We start from the raw sequence: 23,406 nt of genomic DNA, 5'->3' as shown, positions 1-23,406 counted from the left end.
AGTTGCGTGCAACCGATTGCTCAGTTTGTGGACCCGGCTAAACATTTTGTATCGGTTCAATAATGATAACGATGAAGTTATTGAGAGAGGGGTGATCCCAGCAGTCCCCTTGCGCCAGCCATACCCCTTGCACGCATCACACAACGATGGAATTGCTGTACTCAAAAATAATGATAATAAGAATAAGAAGAAAATAATAAGTTAAAACGAAACAGAAACGCAAGAGCCAGCGAGGTGTGTAATATATATTTACGTACAAATATCTATTTATATAAATATATATAGTGTACCATTACTCCTCCTCTATATGACTCTTGCAAATGAGACTCATCACCGCTGTCTTGAGGTCTCGTCTGGTTAAACAACAACAACAACAAAATACACTTGAAACCACACCAGTAGGTCAGTCTCCACCGATGAGACCCTTTGAAATGTTAAGATGCTCCAAGGTTTGCTACTTAAACAAATTGCCTACCTGGAAGGCCTTTTGGTCCAGAGGTCCCAAGGGGCTGATGGAACCCAACGTTGCTCTGTTTCACTTCATGCGCAAGTTTTCACAGCCGATGTTCTGATTGATTATTGATTTTTTTCGGGAGGGGGGCGTGGGGGGGTGGGGTAAGAGTTATGAGGCCACGTGTCGATCTGGCAAACTGTGCGTCGTGGAACATCTTGACACGCGGTGACGATTTCAATTTGTGTGGCTGCGTCGGGTCGGGTGGTGAGAGGATAATAGCGGCACAAACGTGGCCACGCAATTTGCGTCGGCCTATCCCAAAAAACAAAACTCTTATGTACCGTTTATTAGTTTTTTGTAATATATATGTGTGGTGACATGGAAATAAATGTCTGTTTATTTATAATTACTCCTAAATCCCATATATATGTTGTTGGGTTTTTTTCAAACACTGTTAAGAGCTGCGTCTTCGTTTCATATTTAATTACGTAACAATTAACAATCACGATTTAAAGCTTTCGTGATTGCAGGGATTCATCTTCTTGGTTCTTTCGGTAAAGTCACGTAGAAGGGAAGTAATAAAAAAATAAGAATAAAAATAATTATTTTATTACGTTTTATTTTATAATAAAAATAATTATTTTATTATGTTTTATTTTTATTATTTTATTACTTCCCTTCTACGTGACTTTACCGAAAGAACCAAGAAGAAAATTACCAATCACCCAAACGGAGGGGGGAGGTATGGTGTACGCTGTGGTTGAAGCGGTCTGCCTGTAGACACTACGCAGCGTGTCTGTAGGGACAGGCTCAGGGGGGGAGGGGTGAGTGGAGGTTGAGCTCCAGACATCCTACATCTTCTTAAAGTTAACATCCCAACATTTTTGTGTTGTTGCTACAGAAGGTGACGTGGCTGCCGGCTGAGTCCACCAAACTCCGAAGTCATTCACCCCCCCCCCCCCAGACGCTTCCTCGACCCTCGTCTCGGGCCTCATTCAACACCCAACACCAAAGCCACCTTTGTCTCCCTCCGCCGTCTGACTCCCCTATTAAGACGCGCGAACCCTGTAATTTCTCTCGCTCCGTGTCCCTTGTCGAGGTATGTATTTACATTTGCCTTTTGAAAAATTCTTCCTGGTCGCTTTTTCTGCTCGTTCTCTCTCTCTCTGTCTCTCCCCGTCTCTCTCACTCTCTCTGTGTGTTTCTCCGTCTCTCTCGCTCGCTCGCTCGCTCTCAAACAAAAAAAAATCTCACTACACAGACCAGACTCACGCGCCGGTCCCTTAAGTTCACGTCTGCATGCTCCCCTCTCTCTCTCTCGCTTGTTCCTCTCTGTTCTCGTACAGACTCGCGAGTGTGTGTTTAACATGCCACGCGTTGCTAGACGGGCATTCGAGCTATCATTAGTGCCTCGCCTTATCCCACACACACACCCACCCCCTGTCTCTTCCTCGTCTATTCCCGCATCCCCCACCCCTACCTCCTCCTCCTCCTTAGCCCCCACCTCCTCCTTTAGCCTCCTCCGTCTCCTTACTCATCCTCCCGTACAATGTCACCCTTCTATATCTTTTATCGGAATCTTTATTTCGGCTGGAGGAATCGGATGAGCTATGAAGCTTTATCTTTTACCAATATTAACTATTTAAAAAAGATATTCTACCAGGTAAGGCCCACTGAGTTATATAGCTGTTTTTGAGAAGCGAACTGGTATCGCAATAGAGAACTCAACGAAGTGGCTGACTGTGTGGACATTTATAGCAGCCAGATATTCTAAACGCGTGTTTCTAGATGTGGAAGGAGACACCGGAGGCCCCGGAGATGAAAAAAAATCCACACGACCACGGGGAAGAACGTGCAAACTCCACATATACAGGCGTCAGGCTCGGGATCGAACCCACGACCTCCTGTATACCAGGCGAGGGAGTTAACATTTCGCCACCCTGGCGCCCAAGTAGGGGCGGGGGTGTCCAGTAGGAGCGGGTCAACAAGTTACAACGACGACAACAACTATAAACACTGGTCAACACACTTTTTCTGGCACGAGGTATTCCAACGGTTTCAATGTAATTTTGGGGTGCTGATTCCAAATCAGTTTTTGTCTATCACATCAGGTTTTTGAGATATCAAATATTGCATTTTCAATTAAAACTGCAGAAGAAAAATATTAAATAAATGTGGATATCTACATAAAATTGTATTATAAACACACTATCCTAAAAATACAGCACCATTATTTAACACTAAAGCAGTCACTGACTCGCAACAACTTGCAATCATAAGTGACAGAGTTAATTTCGGGTAAAATCAATTAAAATGGGGTATGCCGATAGCATAACAATGACGTGATAGAGCAAATCTGAGATCAGATTTGGAATCAGCACCCTGAAATTAGTCTAAAACAGCCGTAAAAGTCCAGGCCAGAATTTTTTTTTTGGTTGACCAGTGTAATAGAAATGATCCTTGACTCTGCTGGGGAAGCAATCGAAACCGGTTCAGAGCTTGCTTGCAGTTAACCGATTCCCGCTGGTAGGATGCAACTCCCATAAGGTCCGCGTGTGTGGCCGATGGATTGCGTACACACAAAAAGACAAAGATGGGAAGGAGGGAGCGGTGTTTCACTCCGTTTTACAATTCTCCAAATCTGATCAATGAAATTGCTTCAATTCAAGTGGTCCGTACACCGCACTAATCACACCGCCACCTGAGTTTGACTCCTGTCCGCCGGCTAACATCAACTGATAGTGATATCTAAACCGATCCTGAGCCTCGCCTAGGCCGACTCGGCCTTAAATTAATGTTGTGGTATATGTAAACATCAGACACAGCCGAGCACGATTCTGGTAACACGACACCCACCTTGTATGCCATTTGCAGCACTTAATAGGTGCTCGCTAACAGCACGTGCCCCAGTGTTATGTATGTTCGTGGCATATGGCGTTATTCAAGAACACAATAACCTCAAGGGCTGAGTGAACCCACGGTATATAAAACGAGTACTACTTTGTGGTTGACATAGTTCACATTTGCAGAGGTTAACCCTTGTCAGGGCTGTTAAATGGACGTTTAGTGCCATTCGTATTGACTGTTACAACGCTTTGATTTTCAGCTTTTTTGAAAAGTACAACACAAAACATAATTTCCTCTGTAAAATAATAATAATGGCACCTTCGATTAGCACGATTGACTACGTACGGTGCGAAAGAAGTTCCACACACATACGTGCGTACAATAATGCCTTTTATATATCCAGGAAAGTCTCACTGAGCATTGAGGCTGTCTTCACGAGGGTCCTGCTGTATGCACAGGACTGTTGAACCAGTGTCTATTAAAGTCAGGAGTGGTTTGCTAATCAATGAAAATAATCCGCAATGCCCGGAGAAAGCTCGTCGCGGATAAGAATCAATAATACTCAAACAGTCTGCAACAGATGGCCTTACAAACCTACTTGCTGTACTTCCATCTCCTATAACCACCACCCCCACGCTTGTATAGCACCTGACATTATCCACGCGCCATGCTTTGTGAGTCGTGAAGGATACAGGAATTGTATTGGGGGACAGGGGGAAGGGGCGGTGTGGATTTAGAGAGGGCGGGACCCTGCAGGGTCATAGTAATAACGACGACAACGACGACATGATTCGAACCGCGAAGAAGAGCGAACGTTACGTGCCGGGATTGCGTGTGCGGTGACGTCGGCGGCTTGGGGTGTCCTTCATCCAGCGGTGGATTGACCTTGACAGACGACTGATGATGATGATGATGATGAAGGAGACAGACAGTCATAGCAACACTATAGCCACCTCTCGAGTCGTCTGTCTGGAGGTGAAGACACAGACACTCGCACGCAGCAATAGCGATCGCGGTGGTGCTACGAACCTAGCAACCCGACCAGAATGGTGAAGTATGGTCAAACAACCCCCGTCAACCAACGCGGCACGGGGATACCTTCTTCCAGCAGTCACACCTTGACCCCCCCCCCCCCACCCCCCACCAAAGCTACGAACCAATCCATCACCGTTGCAGGTTTCCTCTCCTGGTGCCTCCTCTGCCACGCCACGTGGCGCTAGGATTGCCACTGCCGAGGTTCAACAACAACAAAAGCAAAGGTCCCACAGTACTGCATGCAGGGATAGCTACGCGAGTGGTGGCTTCAATTAATCCACAGTCGAGCTCCAGAAAATACGCCCAGCCCCATCACACTCTGCTGTTCCCGGCGGGCGCAGAGTTCATAGCCGGGAGGGGGTGGTGGGGAATGTCGATCCCCCTAAAATATTCGATGAGAAATTAATCCCTTGGTGCATTATTACGCAACCGATATAAACCAATGTTTTTCGGCCAACGACTCTTCGGATTTTCGCAGGACGAGAAACTGCTCCATCACGGAGAGAGAGAAAAGACGCTCCAAAAAAATATAAAAAACCAGGAGAGTTGGCAACACCACCTTGGTGCGGTCAGGGCGAATTGGAGTGCCCAACCGAAGCACGATAAGCAAAACGGTCCTCTCAAAAATGTTCGACGCGGGGATTGGCAACCTCGGAAAACAATGAGGGAGCACCGAATCGCCAGCGCCTCCTCCTTCTCATGAAGTTCACGGCTCCTCCGGATAAATTTGGCTTTTGACGCATCAGGTCCCACACCACGCGCGGCTCCAACCGGGCTACCTGCAGCCGCACGCCTCCACCACCATGCCCTCGTACTGCTTGTACACGACGTTGTTGCCCGCGTCGATGTACAGGATGCTGATGGGACTCAGCTTGGTGGGCACGCAGCAGCTGGGTGGCGTGGCGTCGGGCTCGAGCGAATTGAGCAGCGTCTGGATGATGGCGTGGTTGGTGGGCTCGAGGTGCGAGCGCAGCGGGAAGTCGCACACGCCCTCGCACAGGTACGCGTCGTAGTCGAGCGGCGCGATGATCCAGTCGTCCCAGCCCAGCTCCTTGAAGTTCACCCGCAGCTGCCTGCGGCCGCAGCGCGAGCGAGACGAGGAGGACGAGGAGGAGGAGCGACGCGCCGGGACCCCGCCGGGCGAGGTCTGGGACGCGCCGCCGCCCTTGGGAGACGCACCACCACCACCACCAACACCACCACCACCGCCACCACCGCCGCGACCCGGGACGGTCATCCTCCTGCCACGGCGAGCGCGAGCATTCGCCTCGTCCGTGGCGTGCTGGCGGTGGTGGTGGTGGTGAGGGTGGTGGCGGAGATGCTGCTGACGATTGTTGCTGTGCTGCTGCTGCTGCTGATGTGGTTGATGCTGTTGCTGATGGTGATGGTGGTGGTGGTCCTTCTGACGATTGTTGTTGTTGTTGTGCTGCTGCTGCTGCCTCCTGGACGGCTTGATCTTCTCGCGGATCTTGCTGAAGAGGTTGTCCGTGCGCCGCAGCCCGCGGCTGAACACCACGAGGAGCGCGCTGCGCTCCGCGTCGCGTCCCTGCCGAGAGAAGCCCAACTCGGCCACGTCCACGCGAGCCGAGGATCGGTCCGACACCGCCTCGAGCTCCAAGCACAGCTCAGTCGCGGATCGATGTGCACCACCGCCAGCACCACCACCACCAGCACCACCACCACCAGCACCACCACTAGCACCACCACCAAACCCTCCCTGGCCCATCAGCAGCGACCTCCTCACGTCGAACACCTCCCAGCGCGGATACTGCCAGTCGAGGACATCGATGGTGCGCGAGTCGAGGGGGGCGCCTCCCCCCCCACCGCCGTCGCCGCGGTGCGGTGACGCGGGGTCGGCCCCGCACCGCCACACGCTCACGTGGTAGAGCCCCCCGCGGGAGAGGTCGCGGCGCGAAGCCTCCGGGGGCCGCCGCAGGAGACGGAGCTCCACGTCCACCAGGGAGTCGTGAGCCGACAGCGCCGACACGTCAAAGACGTAGCGCTGCGTGAGCGCGGGGGCCGGCGCGCCTGGGCGGTGGGGGAACGGTGGTGCAGTGGTTAGCGCTGCGCTGCGCTATGAACCATAGGTGCTCGCTAACAGCACTTGCCCCTACAGTCTGTTAAGACTATATGGGTGATCTTTTTGTGTGTGTGCGTGGGGAGCGGTAGTGTAGCGGTTAGCGCGCTGCGCTATGAAGCTGGCGACCAGGGTTCGATTCCCGCTCACGGCCAACACCAGTGACGATTATCTGAACCGGTTCTGGGCCTCTCCTAGGTCGACTCAGACTCAAATGAGTACCTGGTGCGGTGTGTAAACATCGCCACTAGGGAGACAAAGGCGGTCGGGCGTGGTTGCTGGCCACCCACCCCCTCATGTACCTTCATAGGTGCTGGCTAACAGCACTTGCCCCTACAGTCTGTTAAGGCTATACGGGGGATCTTTGTGTGTGTGTGAGTGTTGGGGTGCGTGTGAGGGTGTGTGAGTGTTGGGGCGCGTGTGAGTGTGTGTGTGTGTCGGGGTGCTTATAAGGGTGTGTGTGTTGGGGGCGTGTGAGGGTGTGTGAGTGTTGGGGTGCGTGTGAGTGTGTGTGTGTCGGGGAGCGTGTGAGGGTGTGTGTCAGGTTGTATGTGCATGATGAAGTATGGTGATTGGGGTGTGTGTGGTTGTGTGTGTGGGTGTGTATGTAAGGGTGTGAGGGTGTACGTCAGGAAGTGTGAGGGCATGTGTGTGTGTAGATGTGTGTGTGTGTGTGTGTAAGGGTTAGGGTGTGTGTACACGTGTGCGCGTGTGCGTGTTTTGAGAGAGTGACGCAACACAGCATCACACACGCGGACGTCACCGCTCATCGCCGTGCACACGATCAGCCACATCCAGAGGCACAGCGCTTTCGACAAACACACTGCCTTACAACAACATACACACACACACATATAATGGGCGACGGTTCGGGCAATGGCCCTTCTTCATGGCACATCTAGAGACGATCGGAGTATATATGCGAACATTGCAATTTTAATAAAGTGCTGTTCGTAGAAAAAAGTACTTAATACAAACAAAGAGAAAGATCCCCCGTATAGCCTGAAAAGACTGGTGGGACAAGTGCTGTTAGCGAGCACATTTTAAGTTTCGCCACAGCACACGAGCGGGTGGGTGAACAGCACCACGCCCGGCCGCCTTTGTCTCCCCAGTGGCGATGTGTACGCAGCGCACCACGTATTCATTTGAGGCTGAGTCGACCTAGAGGAGGCCCAGGACCGGTTCAGATAATTCGTCACCGGTGTCGGCGGCCGTGAGCGGGAATCGAATTCGGGTTCACAGCGCAGTGCGGTAACTGCTGCGCCACCGCTCCCCACTACACACACACAGCCTGGCAGCAGTGTACAGCCACACGGAGACCAAAACGCATTGCGGAACGGCGATCGCACTCTCGGAGGTAAATGTGAAGGTGAAGGCGCAGCCCCTGCAATTTCTCGCTCCCACCACTCCTTTCAGAAGGGCTCCTTCTCAAGCCGGGCACGTGTGGCTACGCTGCACGTGGCTGCCTGTAACCCAGCGCTGTGGAGGCAACAGCGAGGGCTGGTGGATCACCGCCGTACACACACATGTTGCGTAACTTCCTTCCCCGTGGGGCGTCGACGAGGCATTACAGCAAGTGGACTGATCGCCATCCGTTTCCATCGGTACGGAGACGGAGTGTTGCTAACCCCCCCCTCCCCGTCATGCACGTGTGGTTTTGTGCGGGTGTTCCGGCTTCCTCCCACTTGTATAATAATAATAAAACACTAATCAATAGTTGGCTGAAACATTTTAAAGTAAAGAGCCCAACAGCAGAACCCTCAATTCCTTCGCCTCAATTCGTTTTCAAGAGGGTTCTTGCATTTGTGTTGGATGTATGAATCGGTGATGATGATGATGATGGTGATGATGATGATGGTGGTGATGATGATGATGATGATTCCGTTGTCTGTGAGACAGGAAGAGGAGCACGTGGATTCGAGAACGTAAATCGGGATAATAGCGACGTCATCCGGCTCGAGAAGGCACGATGGCCGAGATTAATAACGGAGTGGCATTTTTCGATTTAAAGCTTTCGTGACTGCAGGGATTCATCTTCTTGGTTCTTTCGGTAAAGTCACGTAGAAGGGAAGTAATACAATAATAAAAATAAAACATAATAAAATCAAATAATTCTCACGACGTTTCGGCTACAACGCAAGCAGACGTCTTCAGGTGAAGAATGAGACACTGCCAAGCTAGGAGCTTATATATAAGCTGAGTTGGAGGTGGAAGAAGAAGAGAGCCTTAACAAAATAATTATTTGATTTTATTATGTTTTATTTTTATTATTTTATTACTTCCCTTCTACGTGACTTTACGAAAGAACCAAGAAGATGAACGGAGTGGCAGCCAAGGAATGGAACGCGTCCGAAGTACATCCACTCGGTGGATGGAACGATTAAATCACTTTGCGTGCAGGTGCTGGGGGGATTTTTACATAATCGCAGGATCGTGAGCGGTCGCTGTGGCTACGGTGGCTTGGGGAAGGTATTCATCCAGCAGTGGGTTGACCACGGCTGATGATGACGACGATAACAACGACTACAATTTCACATTCTGGTGGCCAAGCCCTGATAACCACGTCAGGAGGCAGCGGAGTGGTGCATCATTGTCATCATCATCGTCGTCGTCGTCGCTGCGATGTCTCCATCGTATTTGCGGATCGGGGCGTTTAGTCGTCGTGATACGTCTGTTCTGGATGACCGCGGTCGCACCAATACTACTGCAAAGTTTTGTAATTTTCAATTTGTGCACAATCAGGCAGCATCCGCATCTGCTGCTGGCTGCTGCCGTCACGGTTTGTGCAGTGAATGCGGTTTAGGGGTGGACACAGAATCCAGTAACCGATAGAGTCCAACTTGAGATTATCAACGGGCTGTTGACTTATTAAGCGCAAAGACCACGGTTCAACAGTGTGGCTAAGATACGGCAAGGTATGCTTCGTGAGAGAGACACACAGTGGCTCTCAGCGGGCTCAGATCTGGTTTAATTAAAGGATTTGGTTGAGAAAAGTTGACCCAGAGCATTTAATAGCTGATGGAGTTAAGAGCCGCCGAAATTCAGTGCCCATGCGAATGACACCGATTCGCCATTTGATGTAGATCCCTCTACTGGATGAATGGCCTCTGAACCCACGTCACGATGGTCCATGAATGCTGTTTGACCATACTTCACCACGCTGGGTCAGTGTATGTTTAATGCATTGGCATAGGTGGGCGGCGGGAGGAAGGGGGTGGGTAGATACAGATATCATTCGCCACTGATGTCAGACGTGCTCGGTACATAGCGCAGTGGGCTTTCCACTGCGTGCCAAAACTCCACCATTAATGCAGTACACATATATGTATACTGTGTATAAATATTGCAGTCTTCAATGTTAACACCTATTAGGATAGACTACACGTTTAGACAAAGGGAAGATAGTCGATTATTTCGGTGCCGTCAAACTTCATAAAGTTACAAAAGCCTGCTGATAGTGGACTGTGTGTGTTTACCAGGGTCGTTAAGCAATGACCGGTCAAACCGGTAACCGTTTTCGAGATGCGATTTACCGCTTCCCAAAAAAAAAATCAGGAACCGGTCATCGTGTCCAATGGGGACATTTTTTCGTGAGAAAATAATGCGCTCAGATCGAAATGGGTTGCGTGCGTGCGTGTTTGTATGTGTGGGGAGCGGTAGGGTAGCAATGCTAGCGCACTGCGCTACGAACCTGGCAACCCGAGTTCGATTCCCGTTCACGGCCAACACCAGTTACGAATATCTAAACCGGTCATGGGCCTCCCCTAGGTCTACTCAGCCTCAAATTAGTACCTGGTGCGGTGTGTAAACGTCGCCACTAGGGAGACAAAGGCGGTCGGGCGTGGTGCTGCTAGGCCATCCGCCCAGTCGTGTACCGTGCCGGCCTTCATAGGTGCTACTCGCTAACAGCACTTGCCCCAACAGTCTGTTAAGGCTATACGGGGGGTCTTTGCCGTTGTATGTGTGTGGGGCAAACCAGCCGCATGTGTTTGATTGTGACCGAGTTTTCACGTGCCGTGAACGTCCCAGTGTATAAACAATGACGTCAAATATAAACCCATTGAACAACTCTTGTGTATGATTAACCGTGATGTTCTAAATGTAGCCGCTTGTGGGAACGCGGTCAAAGACTTGGTATCTGTGAGCAATTAAAGAGCTTTGTAGCTCATCGGATTCCTCCAGTATAAATAATTATTCCGGTTCTGATATTTGCCCTGTGATGTGACAACTTGATTTGATTGGTTGTCGGGTGGTGGAGGGTTTACAGTAACACAAATGAATGTCATTATACACTACACGATGAAAACTCACACGAAATAAAGCCATTGTGAATCACAACATCGGTGTTGAAAGCTTACTTATAAAAACAAATGTGTTTATAGTACCGTGTTTGTTGGCAGTCACCTGAGTCTTGTTATCACCCCACTGAGATCGCATTCCACGAAGTTATTTTCTTTAAAAATCAAACTGTTATTTATTTTCCCACATCGGTGCGGCGATTCCAATCGCCTGCCGGTGACTGAGTGAATTGTCGCGGTTCGCCACTGCCATTTCGTTTAACAATTCGTACAATTCGGTGGGGGGGGCGGGGGTTGTAATTTTTTCGTCTATTTTTTCGTAAAATTTTGCATACATTTTTTAGTCAAAAAATAAAATTTGATCACATTTTTGTAAAAAAAATTACAATGTCTATTTTTTCGTTTTTTTGTCTATTTCTTATCTTTTGTCTATTTTTCTCTCCAACTGTTTCGTAAATTTTTTGACAATAAACTTCGTCAATTTTTTTAATATACTTTTTGTAAAAAATAATTGTCTCTTTTTTGTAAATGTTTTGTCTATTTTATGTTTATTTTTCTCAAACAATTTCGTTTTTTTTGTCTAATTTGAGTTTTTTTTTAATGTTGTTCTTTTTTGTCCATTTTTTGTATATTGTTTGATCTATTTTCCCTCTTTTTATAGTACATTTTTGGTAATTTTTTTGTAACGTTTTTTTTTACCATCTTCGGTTGTATTTCACATTTGTGCAGCTTTGCTGTGCACTCCGTTGGCCTAAATGTAACAGCATATCGTGGACGTAATAATTCGCCCAAACTTTCAACGGATCGATCCCCATAACACGTGTGACCTATCGTCCTGTGCGTGCATTTCGAGAATTAGGAATCGGTATTAATCGCTTGATAATCGATGCGCCATTCATCATCATCATCACGATCCACGGGCAGGTAACCCGCAGTAAGTGTCCACTGACACATTTCGTCATTTGTGGTTTCCACTTTCCTCTCTGTCTTGTGCCAATGTGCTCAAGTAGTGGCCACATCTTCTTGGTTCTTTCGGTAAAGTCACGTAGAAGGGAAATAATAAAATAATAAAAATAAAACATAATAAAATAATTCTCACGACGTGTCGGCCACGACGCAAGCAGCCGTCCTCAGGTGAAGAACAGGTCTGTCGGAAAGACAGTGTCTGAATGACCTGTTCTTCACCTGAGGACGGCTGCTTGCGTTGTGGCCGAAACGTCGTGAGAATTGTATTTTATTACCACTGGAGGAAGAGGAGGAGGAAGAGGAAGGGGGTTGGTCGAGAGGAATTGTGGGGTGAGCGAACCTTCCAGAAAGGGGGGCTCGAGGGATATAAAAGGGGATACAGCGCAAGGGAAGGAGACGCTTAGAGAGTAGACACAGTTCGCGTATCGAGATCCCGAGTCCGGGTCTAGGAATGGCGTTGTGTCCGAATAAAGGTTCTTAGTAAAAAAATAAAACAACCACGTGTGTCAAACGTTATTGCATAATGTATAAATTTCGATTTAAAGCTTTCGTGACTGCAGGGATTCATCTTCTTGTTTCTTTCGGTAAAGTCACGTAGAAGGGAAGTAATAAAATAATGAACTTCTTTCGCACCGTACTAGCCAACCGTGCTAATAGGAGGGGGGTGGGGTTGTTTTGTGTTTGTTATCGCTGCTGCGTTCTCGCACCGTCACGGGTCTCCCTCTTGTGAAATTGCCGGGCATCTGTCTCTGAAGTGTCGCGATTGTTAAATGTTGAGCCTGGATCCATCTCCAACATCAGCTACAACGACACTACAGGCGGTGCTACTTAAGCGCCACGGTGGCCAGATGTTAACTACCTCGCCTGGTGTGCAGGAGGTCGTGGGTTCGATCCAGACCCTGGCGCCTGCTGATGTATATTTGGAGTTTGCGTGTGTCTCTCTCTCTCTCTCATCATCACGGTGGGTAGGAGATGTTAACTACCTCGCCTGGTGTGCAGGAGGTCGTGGGTTCGATCCAGACCCTGTCGCCTGCTGCTGTATATGTAGAGTTTGCATGTCTCTCTCTCATCATCATCACGGTGGCTATGAGATGTTAACTACCTCGCCTGGTGTGCAGGAGGTCGTGGGTTCGATCCAGACCCTGGCGTCTGCTGCTGTATATTTGGAGTTTGCGTGTCTCTCTCATCATCATCATCACGCTGGCTAGGAGATGTTAACTACCTCGCCTGGTGTGCAGGAGGACGTGGGTTCGATCCAGACCCTGGCGCCTGCTGCTGTATATTTGTAGTTTGCGTGCTTATCTCTCTCCCCGTGGTCGCGTGCATTTTCTTCCGGGTCCTCCAGTTTTTCCCTCCACATTTAGCAAACACGCGTTCACAGTATTGGGCTGCTATACATGTCCACGCGATAAGCCACTTCGTCGAGCCATTTGTGGCCAAGGTCGCTTCTGAAAAACAAACTACATCGCTCAGTATGCCTTGCCTGATAAAATATTTTTTTAAAGATGTGTTTAGTTTCATCAGTCGGCCACGTTTCTTCAGTCACGTGGCAACTTCATGAACTTGCCTTGTCGGGTGGAGGAGGCTATACGACACTACGTTTTACTCACACCATCTCACGCAAACCAATCAATGATGAATCTTACGCAATGTTTGTTCGCGTGTTAAATGTACTAGTTTTACATCGCTTTGGAAAGCCTAAACAGGATTAGACGTTGATGGTAAGAGTCGACTGAGGCAGATGGAACGTCTGTGGTAGAAAGGCAATTCCACAATGAAGGCCTCGCCTTTGAGTGATCAGGTGCATGCAGAGGATGCAGTGCCCTGATCACTACACTACCGCTCTCCAGACACACACACACAAACAAAGATCCCCCGTGTAGCCTTAACAGACTGTTGGGGCAAGTGCTGTTAGCGGGGAGCACCTGTGAAGGGCGGCACGGCACACGAGGGGGTGGGTGGCCATCTCCATCCCACACGCGCGTGTGGGATGGAGATGGTTGTGAAGACTATGTATTGGCGATTCCCTCATCGTGTTGCTTGCCAGTCACAGTTTACACAGCCTACACACACACAGCCTACACACACACACAGCCTACACACACACACAGCCTACACACACACAGCCTACACACACACACAGCCAGCACACACAAACAGCCTACACACACAGCCTACACACACACACAGCCTACACACACACACAGCCTACACACACACAGCCTACACACACACAGCCTACACACACACACAGCCAACACACACACACACAGCCTACAGCTACACACACACAGCAACACACCACAGCCTACACACACACACAGCCTCACCACACACACACAGCCTACCACACACACAGCCTACACACACACAGCCCACACACACAGCCTACACACACACACAGCCTACACACACACTCACAGCCTACACACACAGCCGACACACACACAGTCTACACACACACACAGCCTACACACACACACAGCCTACACACACACACAGCCTACACACACACACAGCCTACACACACACACACAGCCTACACACACAGCCTACACACACACACACAGAGCCTACACACACAGCCTACACACACAGCCTACACACACACAGCATACACACATACACAGCCTACACACACACACACACACAGATTACACACAAGCATAACTAACACACACATATAGCATTCACACACGCATAGCCTATGCAGTACACACACTTAGCCAACACACACGCCTCACACATCATACCCTACAGAGAGAGACATACAGGTGAGTGGGATGATGATGATGGAGGTGGCGATGATGAGCACCATGATGGTGATGATGCTTATGAAAGTTATAATGATGACGATGATTATAGTGATGATGACTGGTGGTGAGGATGACGATAATGGTGACGATTGATGAGGATGATGGTGACGACGGTGCTGATGATCGTGATGATGAGGATGATGATGATGGTAATGATGATTCTAGATTTGAAGCTTTCGTGACTGCAAGGATTCATACTCTTAGGTTTTTCGGTAAAGTCACGTGGGTAAAAGCATCATCACCATCTTCTATTATTTATATTTTATTATTAATTTTTTACCTACGTGATTTTACCGAAAAAACCTAAGAGTAGGTAATGATGATGACGGTGACGATGAGGATGCTGATGATGGTGATGATGAAGATGATGGTGGCTATGCTGATGATCGTGACGATGATGATGATGACGGTGACGATGTATCCCCCTCACCGTGCCCTTTATCCACGAATCCGGTCACCGTGTTCGCGTCCGTGCCCTTGCGAGAGAGGCTCCCGTTGAGTCCCAGGTTCTCGGCCACGGACAGGGTGCGGTACAGAGACACCATGTACTCCGGCAGCACCACCACGGGCGACGTGGCGTTTCCGTGGCCCCTGTGCGCGCCGTGGGCTCTGTCGAGAGGGAGGTGCCCCCTGTACGGGACGTGCCCTGCCATGCCCCCCCGTACGCGTCGCGCGTGCGCGCCGTCCCTTGTGCCAAGACTGTCTTCTCCGCGTGAGACACCGCGCGTCCGTGCGGTGTCCGGGCGAGACTCATCCCCACCCTCGATGCTGTCCCCTCGGCGCGAGACAGCAGCCCATGCCTCCGGGTCGTCCCCTCTGTGCGAGACGTCCGCTCCGCGTGAGCCACCGTGCGTCTCCGCGGCGACGTCGTCTCCGCTAAGAGAGCCACCAGCACCACCACCACCAGCACCACCAGCAGCAGCAACACCACCACCACCAGCAGCACCAGCCAGCACCATCACCGCGGGTCTCTGTGGTGCCCGCGCGTGACCCGTCTCGTGCCTTGGCGCCGTCGTCTCCCGAGCGAGATTCGTCCTCTCTGCCGTGGGGCCCGTCCCACGTCTCCGCCCCGATGCGAGCCGTCCCGTGTCCCCTCGTGACGGCCGCGTGTCCCGCGTGAAGCCACCACCCCCAGGGCATCAGCAACAGCAGCATCATCAGGGGCGGCGAGTGCGCACGCATGGTGGAATGCTTCTACTCATTCATTCAGTCATCCGCTGCTCACTTACCAACGGCCACTGATTCGTTCATTCATTCAGCGCGTTCACGGTCACATCCCACTCGCTCGCCGCTCATTGCGCGAGTCCCGTCAATTGGCTCGTCAAACAACGCGACATCATCCACTCCTCCTTCGCCGACGATGTCGTTCGTCGTTTGCCGTCGAGAGATTCCGCGAATAGGTGAAGCCACGTGCGGGGCCGATCGCACTCAGACCAATTAACGTCGAAAATTAAGAACACACAGTGTTTTTTTTTTAAACCCCCAATTGACGACAGTTGTATTGGGCGGTACCCCAACGCACGCGCGCGCGCGCACGCCGAGAGCGATATCGGGACGGCGGTGGCCTCCGTGCGTGAGCGATCTTAGGTCGACTGGCAGCAGCCGGGTCGTGTTTGCTTGGAGGTGGCGGGCGGGCGGGCGGGCGGGCTCGAGGGGGGGCGGGGGTCCGGCTATAGGATTGGCCGTGTTCGGGGAGGGAGGTGAGCGCTGCGAGCGAGTGTGTGGGAGAGTCGGAGGGAGTGGTGAAGTTGGGGGGGGAGGCAGGGGGGAGGCAGGGGGAGGAGGCAGGGGGGGAGGCAGGGGAGGAGGCAGGGGGGGAGGCAGGGGGGGAGGCAGGGGGGGGGGGAGGCAGGGGGGGAGGCAGGGGGGGAGGCAGGGGGGGAGGCAGGGGGGAGGGGGGGCAGGGGGGAGGGGGGGCAGGGGGGGGAGAGAAGGCAGGGGGGGGGCAAGCCCTCTCTGACACGGTTTTGTCTCGCTTCATGGTTTCACGATAGCAACCGAAACTTGCACTCGTATGTATCGTGTGTGTGTGTACGTTGCGCTACGAATCCTGGCGGTAGTGCCAAGCGGCGACCCGAGTTCGATTCCCGGACAACACCAGCGACAATTATTATTTGAACCAGTCATACGCCTCGCCTAGGTCGACTCGGCCTCAAATGAGTACCCGGTGTGGTGCGTCAAACATCCCCACTGGGGAGACAAAGACGGTCGGGGCGTGGTGCTGGCCACCCACCCCATCGTGTGCCATGCGACGGCACCTTCATAGGTGCTACTCGCTAACAGCACTTGCCCCTGCAGTCTGTTCCAGGCTTTATGGGGGAACTCCTCGTTTTGGGTTTTTTTTATATCAAGATTTTCAAGATGCTGTCAGACAATGAATGTTGAGTGTTTATCCAAGCGGGGAGGAAACCCGAGAAAGCACACGCGTGCAAGGGGGCAACGCTCTATCTCGGTACAGATAAAAATAGATGAACATACTTCACCAGGCTGGTCCGTGCCAGTTGGTGAATGGGTGTAGGAGATTAATTGATTGTGATGCAATTATAATAATTTAAATGTATAAAGCGCAATTAAGCAATCGTTCTCAGGGCACTGCCCACAGTGCCTATAACAACAATAACAACCGCCATTCGCCACGAAGTGGAGGTGACATCACCACGGCGCTTGTGCCAGGCTACTGTGCACCTTGAGGCCACGTGAAGTGTCGAACGCCCCCGGCAAGAGGTCACGGGGCAGACCCAGGTGCCATGGGTCGACTGACTGAGATGACTGGCTGATGCACCACCTGTGCCCCCTATTGTGCCAACTTGCTATGTTTTAGCCTGCCCGGCCCTCTGCTTGGTGTTGTGAGCGTCGCTCCTCCGCCCTCCGTTGCTGCTGGAGGGCGACTGCCTCCAACTGCCCAGTAGCGTCCTTCACGAGCCTCCTCCACAGAGGCCACTCTTGACACCGCTGGCACCAGTCATCGGCAAGTCCAATCAGCTCCACATCCTCTTGTACCACATCACTCCATCTCTTCTCTAGGCTGTTCCGCGCCCGTTTAGCCCCCTCTATCCGGCCGAACAAAAGCTGTTGAGGCATGCTGTGGCTGAGCTTGCGGGCTACATGACCCAGCCAACGAAGCCTTGCCTGCCAGAGGAGCTCACCGATGGGACTTTGTCCAGATCTTTCAAGGATTTGTGAGCTCCTCACACAATCCAACCTGGTTAAACTCAGGATAGATCGTAGTTGGGCTGGGATAAATGTTCTAACCGGCGAATATGTTCCATTAGGGGGGTCCATCTTTCGCAAGCGTAGAGAAGGGAGGGCATGACGGTGGCCGAGAAGACCTGAAGCTTCGTGCGGAGCCACAGACTAGGTAGCTTCCACACAGCGTTACGCAACAGATGAAAAGAGTGAGACCTCTGCTGTCAAACCGGAGCCAGTCATGAGCACACTGCCCAGGTATGGAAAACTCTCCACTCTGTCCACAACTGCCCCATCACCAATTGGGAGTTGTGGGGGTGGAGTATCTAATGGGACAAAATACGCAGGCAGGTGATTAGTTTTGGTGGGGCTGATGGTAAGGCCCCACCTCTTAGTGGCATGCTCCAGGTTCAACAGCAGCACCTCCAACTCCTCCTCTGAGTGAGCAGCAATCACCAGATCATCAGCATACATAACGTGGTTGACCAATAGGGAGCCATCCCTTGACCACAGCCGAGTATCGATCAGCCTCCCATGGTATCTGTACTAGATGGAAATTCCTCTAGTACAGCCATCGAATGCGTCACCTTCTACGTGGTCAAAATAGATGCTAAATAATGTGGGAAACAGAGGACATCCCTGTTGCACCCCAAAGTGAACAGGGAATGGCTCCAACTCCTGGTCACGTAGTTTTACCCGGGCCTGCTCACCATCATGAAGGTCCTTAACGATTGTGAGCAGAGAGTCAGGGACTCCGAAAGCACAAAGAACAACCCAAAGGTCAGGCCTACTGATGGTATTATAGGCCTTGATCAGGTTAATAAAGCAGAGATGTAAGTCTTGTTAGAATTCCCTACACCTCCACTGTAGAAAATGGACAGAAAATATGGCATCTGTGCATGACCGCCCTTTCCTGAAACCATATTGGGGCTCAGCATGCCTGGCAAGGCGATGTTGAATAATCATTGCTAGGACCTTTCCCGGCACACCTGTAGTTGTTCCAGTCTGTGTGGTCCCCCTTCTTAATGATCCTGTGGAACCCGTCCAGTGGTCCAGACTGTTATTATGATGTCATGTAAGGCAGTCTGTGCACAAACGCCACCCTCCCTCAGCATTTCGCTTTGGAGATCATCTCTGCCCGGTACCTTTCCTGGTCTCAGACTCTGGATCGCCTTCCGTACTTCCTCAACAGATGGCACCTCAGCCAGCCACTCACAGGGGGTGACTTCTTCTTCCAATATTTGAGACACCGCAGCCTCAGCAGGGTCATCGCCACTTTGCACCACGATGTTTTCCAGGCTGAGGGATTTCCCCTCCCCAAGAGCTCACAGAAATGCTCAGCAAATCTGCAAACCTGTTCCTGGGGGCCGGAGATTGGATCACCGTTCTTTCCCCTAATGATGGTGATAGGTGTGGTGCTGCAAGTTACTTTTTTGATGGAGTTAAAGAGTGATTTATGATCGCGGGCCACTGAGGCAGATTCCATCTTCCTCAGCAACCCGCGACCACCACCCATCCTTGCAGCGCCTCACGGCTTCCAAACCTTTCAAGCGAAGTCTTCGGTAAGCCTCCTCATTCTCTGACGTGGGATGCTGTAGACGATGAGAGTGGGCCTGTCGCTTTTTCTCAGCCAGCCTGAACACCTCTGTCAACCAGGGTCTCTGTGGAGGTTTGGACCGTGTACCCAAAGCAGTCATTGCCGCTGCATGAGCCACAGTCCTAAACCTCGCCCATTTCAACTCGGCATCAGGTGGAGTGGGTGACGATGCAACTGCAAGCGATGATGTAATTCTCACTTGCAACTTTCATCAGCTAGCTGAGACCAGGCCACTGTAGGTTTGAATGGGGTCCTGGGTGTACACCCACCACCGGAGTGGAAGAATGGCAGGCGCATCTTACAGATGACAAGTCGATGGTCAGTCGGCAGATCAGCTCCACGGTAAGTACCGGTGTCAAGAACATGGGCTTGCATCCGCTGGTCCGTCACTATGTAGTCCAGCAGACTGTTCTTGCTTGGACCAGGCGTGCATACGTGATGTTGTGTGGAATGCACCGATGCCGGAACAGCATGTTGGTAATTACAAGCCCATGAGCCGTACAAAAGTCTAGTAGCTTCCTACCGTTGTTATTGAGCTGATCTGGCCAATACCTATACCACCTGTCTCTCGCCCATTGTGGTCACCCACTATCCAAGCACGTGTCGGTAGGAGACTACACCGTGTGTGCACACTATATATTTTTTTTATAGACACACACAGCCGTCTATCGCCGCCGGCACCTAACTAGCTAGCCCAGTTGGCAGGCTGTCTAGCCTAGCGGCATCGGCGATGGTGAAGAAGACGGTGGCGACGATGGTGGTGAGACAACAGCACGGCAAGGGGACCCACTTCCAGCAACAGCCGTGAGCTCCCGGCGTGGCCTTGATCCGCCCTGGCCACGCCCCCCTTCTGGAACCTACTAGCAGGTTCCCGGGCTTCCAGATGGCCCCCTGCATGAACTTTTACCATAGATCTTCTCGGTTCTTTCGGTAAAGTCACGTAGAAGGGAAATAATAAAATAATAAAAATAAAACATAATAAAATAATTCTCACGACGTTTCGGCCACAACGCAAGCAGCCGTCCTCAGACAGCGTCAGACGTCAGACGCTGTCTTTCCGACAGACCTGTTCTTCACCTGAGGACGGCTGTTTGCGTTGTGGCCGAAACGTCGTGAGAATTATTTTATAATGTTTTATTTATTTATTTTATTATTTCCCTTCTACGTGACTTTACCGAAAGAACCAAGAAGATTAATCCCTGCAGTCACGAAAGCTTTAAATCGAAAATTTTCCATAGATGTTTTACCCCCCTCCCCCCGTATATACTGTCGTCTCTTAACGTGTGTACTGCCGTACATTGTAGTTACACTTTTTAGACAGCAGCCGGCGATATTGCACTACACACGTGACCCAGGTCCAACCCCAGCACAATGCCTTCTTACAGCTATTCCAGGTGACTCATTTGAGGCCGAGTCGACCTAGGAGAAGCCCCGTGATCGGTTCAGATAATCGTCACTGGTATTGGTCGCGCGCAGGGATATTTTCTGGCTTACAAATAGACTTACCCATCCAGGATGGTTCGGGAATCTAACACGTCGTAGTGGTAGGAGGCTTTCGCGATGAATATTATATATCATAAAGGTTTTTGTTCGGGTTATATCGCGTAAATATGAAATGTGTCGTTAACTCCCTTCGCTTGAGAACCCGGTTTAATCACAGGCGGGTGAAACCAGCAATCAAACCCAGGCTCTCAGCTGTGCTGGACTGAGACACTGATCTCCGAGTCATCCGTTCTATGCCCTAACATCATTCTATTAGTAAATGCCCCATTTAAAAAGGGCCTTTTCCCAGATACGTCACCAATTATACATTTGTCATTTTAAAGCCGCAGACTGCTGTTGACGATCTTTCTTCTTCTGAGTTTGTTTTTATTTTGTCATAATTGCCTTGGGACACATTCGCTGGTGCATTCCCGTGAGCGTGATCAGAAGACTTTATGCAATGTCACACAGAACCCTGTAATGTTTCGCAAAAGCCCTCTTTCATGGACAGGTAAAAACTCCCACATTTACCACCCGGGGAGTGCATACAGCCCAGCTGCTGACCTGTAGACTTTACCGCACTGCTTAGTGGTTATGGCTCGTAAGGGATGTTTCATGTTGACACAAGCACGCCTCGCAAAATCCCCTACGCTCATAAACATTACTATCATATCTTCTTGGTTCTTTCGGTAAAGTCACGTAGAATGGAAATAATAAAATAATAAAAAGAAAACATTTTTATTTTATTATGTTTTATTTGTATTAATATTTATTATTTCCATTCTACGTGACTTTACCGAAAGAACCAAGAAGTTGAATCCCTGCAGTCACGAAAGCTTTAAATCGAAAATAATTACTATCATATACAAGACGTGGTCTATCCACTGCTGGATGAAGGCCCAACTCCGTCGCCGTTTCTCGCAGTTCCGAGATGTCACAATTACATCCACAGTGCCTCCTGCACTTGCTCTCTTCTCATAATGAAAGCAAAGATAACCCGGATAGCCTACACGAGCTATTTGGACAAGAGCTGTTCGCTGGCACCGATTGAGGGCGGAGTGGACCACGTGGGAGCAGATTTGGCCAACGGCACGCCCGGCCGCTTTCGTCTCCCCGAGTGTTGATGTTTACAAGCCGCATTCGGTACGGATTTAAGGTTGAGTCGACCGAGTGGTGGCCCAGGACCGGCTCAGATAATCTGCACCGATGATGGTCGTGAGCAGGAATCGAACGCAGGTCGCCGGCTTCGGAGCGCAATGCGCTAACCGCTGTGCCACCGCTCCCCGTCGATGCACCATCCAGGCTTAACACCGTGATTATTGTCCGAGATCTTACGGGATCGGACGCAATTCCGACTGGTTTGGTTATGTAATAATACACGCCATTAGCCACTAAGTGACGGTAACGTCACCACGGCGCCTGTGCCAGGCCAGGTGCACGTTGAGGCCACGTGCAGTATCGAAGGCTCGCTGACAAGAGGTCACGGGCCAGACCCAGGTGCCATGGGTTAATTGACTGAGATGGCTGGCAGATGCACCAGCTGTACCCCGTATTGTGACAACTTGCTGCTTTTTAGCCGCACGGCGCTCCGCTCGTTGTTGTGAGCGTCGCTCCTCTGCCCTCCGTTGTCGTTGATATTGTTGGAGGGCAACTGCCTCCAACTGAAATGTTCCTGCACGAGCCTCCTCAATTTGGTTATATGCAAACACACACACACTCACTCAACGGCGCGCGCGCGCGTTTCTACCGTCGACACACCTCTCAGACGCGACGGACGGAGGCCGTAATATCGTTAAAGCCTCTTCTTTTACGCGTCCTCGTGACTTTTTACGCGCGTGCGTGCGTGACCGCAAGCAACGCGCATTTGCTTCCCTGCGCGCACGCACGCACGCCGATGCTGCTCTATTTGCGTCATTGGCCGCCTCTGTGCGCGGCCCGGAGCTCCGGGCTCGTCGACCCAAACGCGCCGATCCTCCGCACGGACGCTCTCGATTCAACCACACCCGCGCATTGCGTAATGGGTTTCGCGCGGCCGGGGTCACGCTGGCGATCGCCGTGAGCCTGACCGGCGTGTCCGGAACCCCGTGGCCTGGTCGTTGGGAGCCGGTCCGACTCGGCGATTCCGAGGGCTACCAAACCACGGCCGTCACACCACGCGAGTTGCATTCCCGCTCGGGACCAGTAACAAGTGGCGATTGTTCGAACCAAATTCTGGACTTATCCTAGGTCGGCTCAGCCTCAAGTGAGTTCCTGATGCGGTGTGTAAACATCGGCACTGGGGAGACAAAGGCGGCCGGGCGCGGTGTTGGTCACCCACCCCGTCGTGGGCTGTGCCGGGCTTAATAGGTGCTCGCGAACAGCACTTGCCCCAACAGTCTGTTAAAGGCAACACGCGGCGTCTTCGTCTAGGTGCTCAGGGGTTTTGTTTTTGGAAGTCTATAGCTACGGGGTGTTTTTTATTATATTTGTTTTGCTCGTGAAGAGAGATCGCTTCGTGGGTTACGCCGAGCACTAAACACGAGGTCAAGGGTGCGAATTCAATGACCGGTCCGGGTTGACTGACCCGTGTCATCACGAACGCATTGTGAGAATGATGACGGTGATGCCGATTTTTTGTTGTCGTTAGCATCGCCAACCAATCCATTCAC

The 23,406-nt window shown here is 51.0% G+C and overlaps 1 protein-coding gene across 1 annotated transcript; it reads right to left on the bottom strand.

Moving 5' to 3' along the window:
• Window positions 1-1,137: 1,137 nt before the first annotated feature.
• On the bottom strand, window positions 1,138-16,092 carry LOC133353322 (growth/differentiation factor 5-like). The gene is given in 3 exon segments (XM_061569462.1): window positions 1,138-6,364; window positions 14,924-15,449; window positions 15,451-16,092. Coding segments are annotated over 3 exon segments (2,004 nt in total). The 5' UTR covers window positions 15,676-16,092; the 3' UTR covers window positions 1,138-5,111.
• Window positions 16,093-23,406: the final 7,314 nt, after the last annotated feature.

Source organism: Lethenteron reissneri, chromosome 43 (assembly GCF_015708825.2).
Source record: "Lethenteron reissneri isolate LAM-NWPU_2019-01 chromosome 43, ASM1570882v1, whole genome shotgun sequence".
Classification (NCBI taxonomy): domain Eukaryota; kingdom Metazoa; phylum Chordata; class Hyperoartia; order Petromyzontiformes; family Petromyzontidae; genus Lethenteron; species Lethenteron reissneri.
The sequence above is the reverse complement of the archived record's forward strand: the minus strand, read 5'-3'. Positions and strand labels throughout refer to the sequence as shown.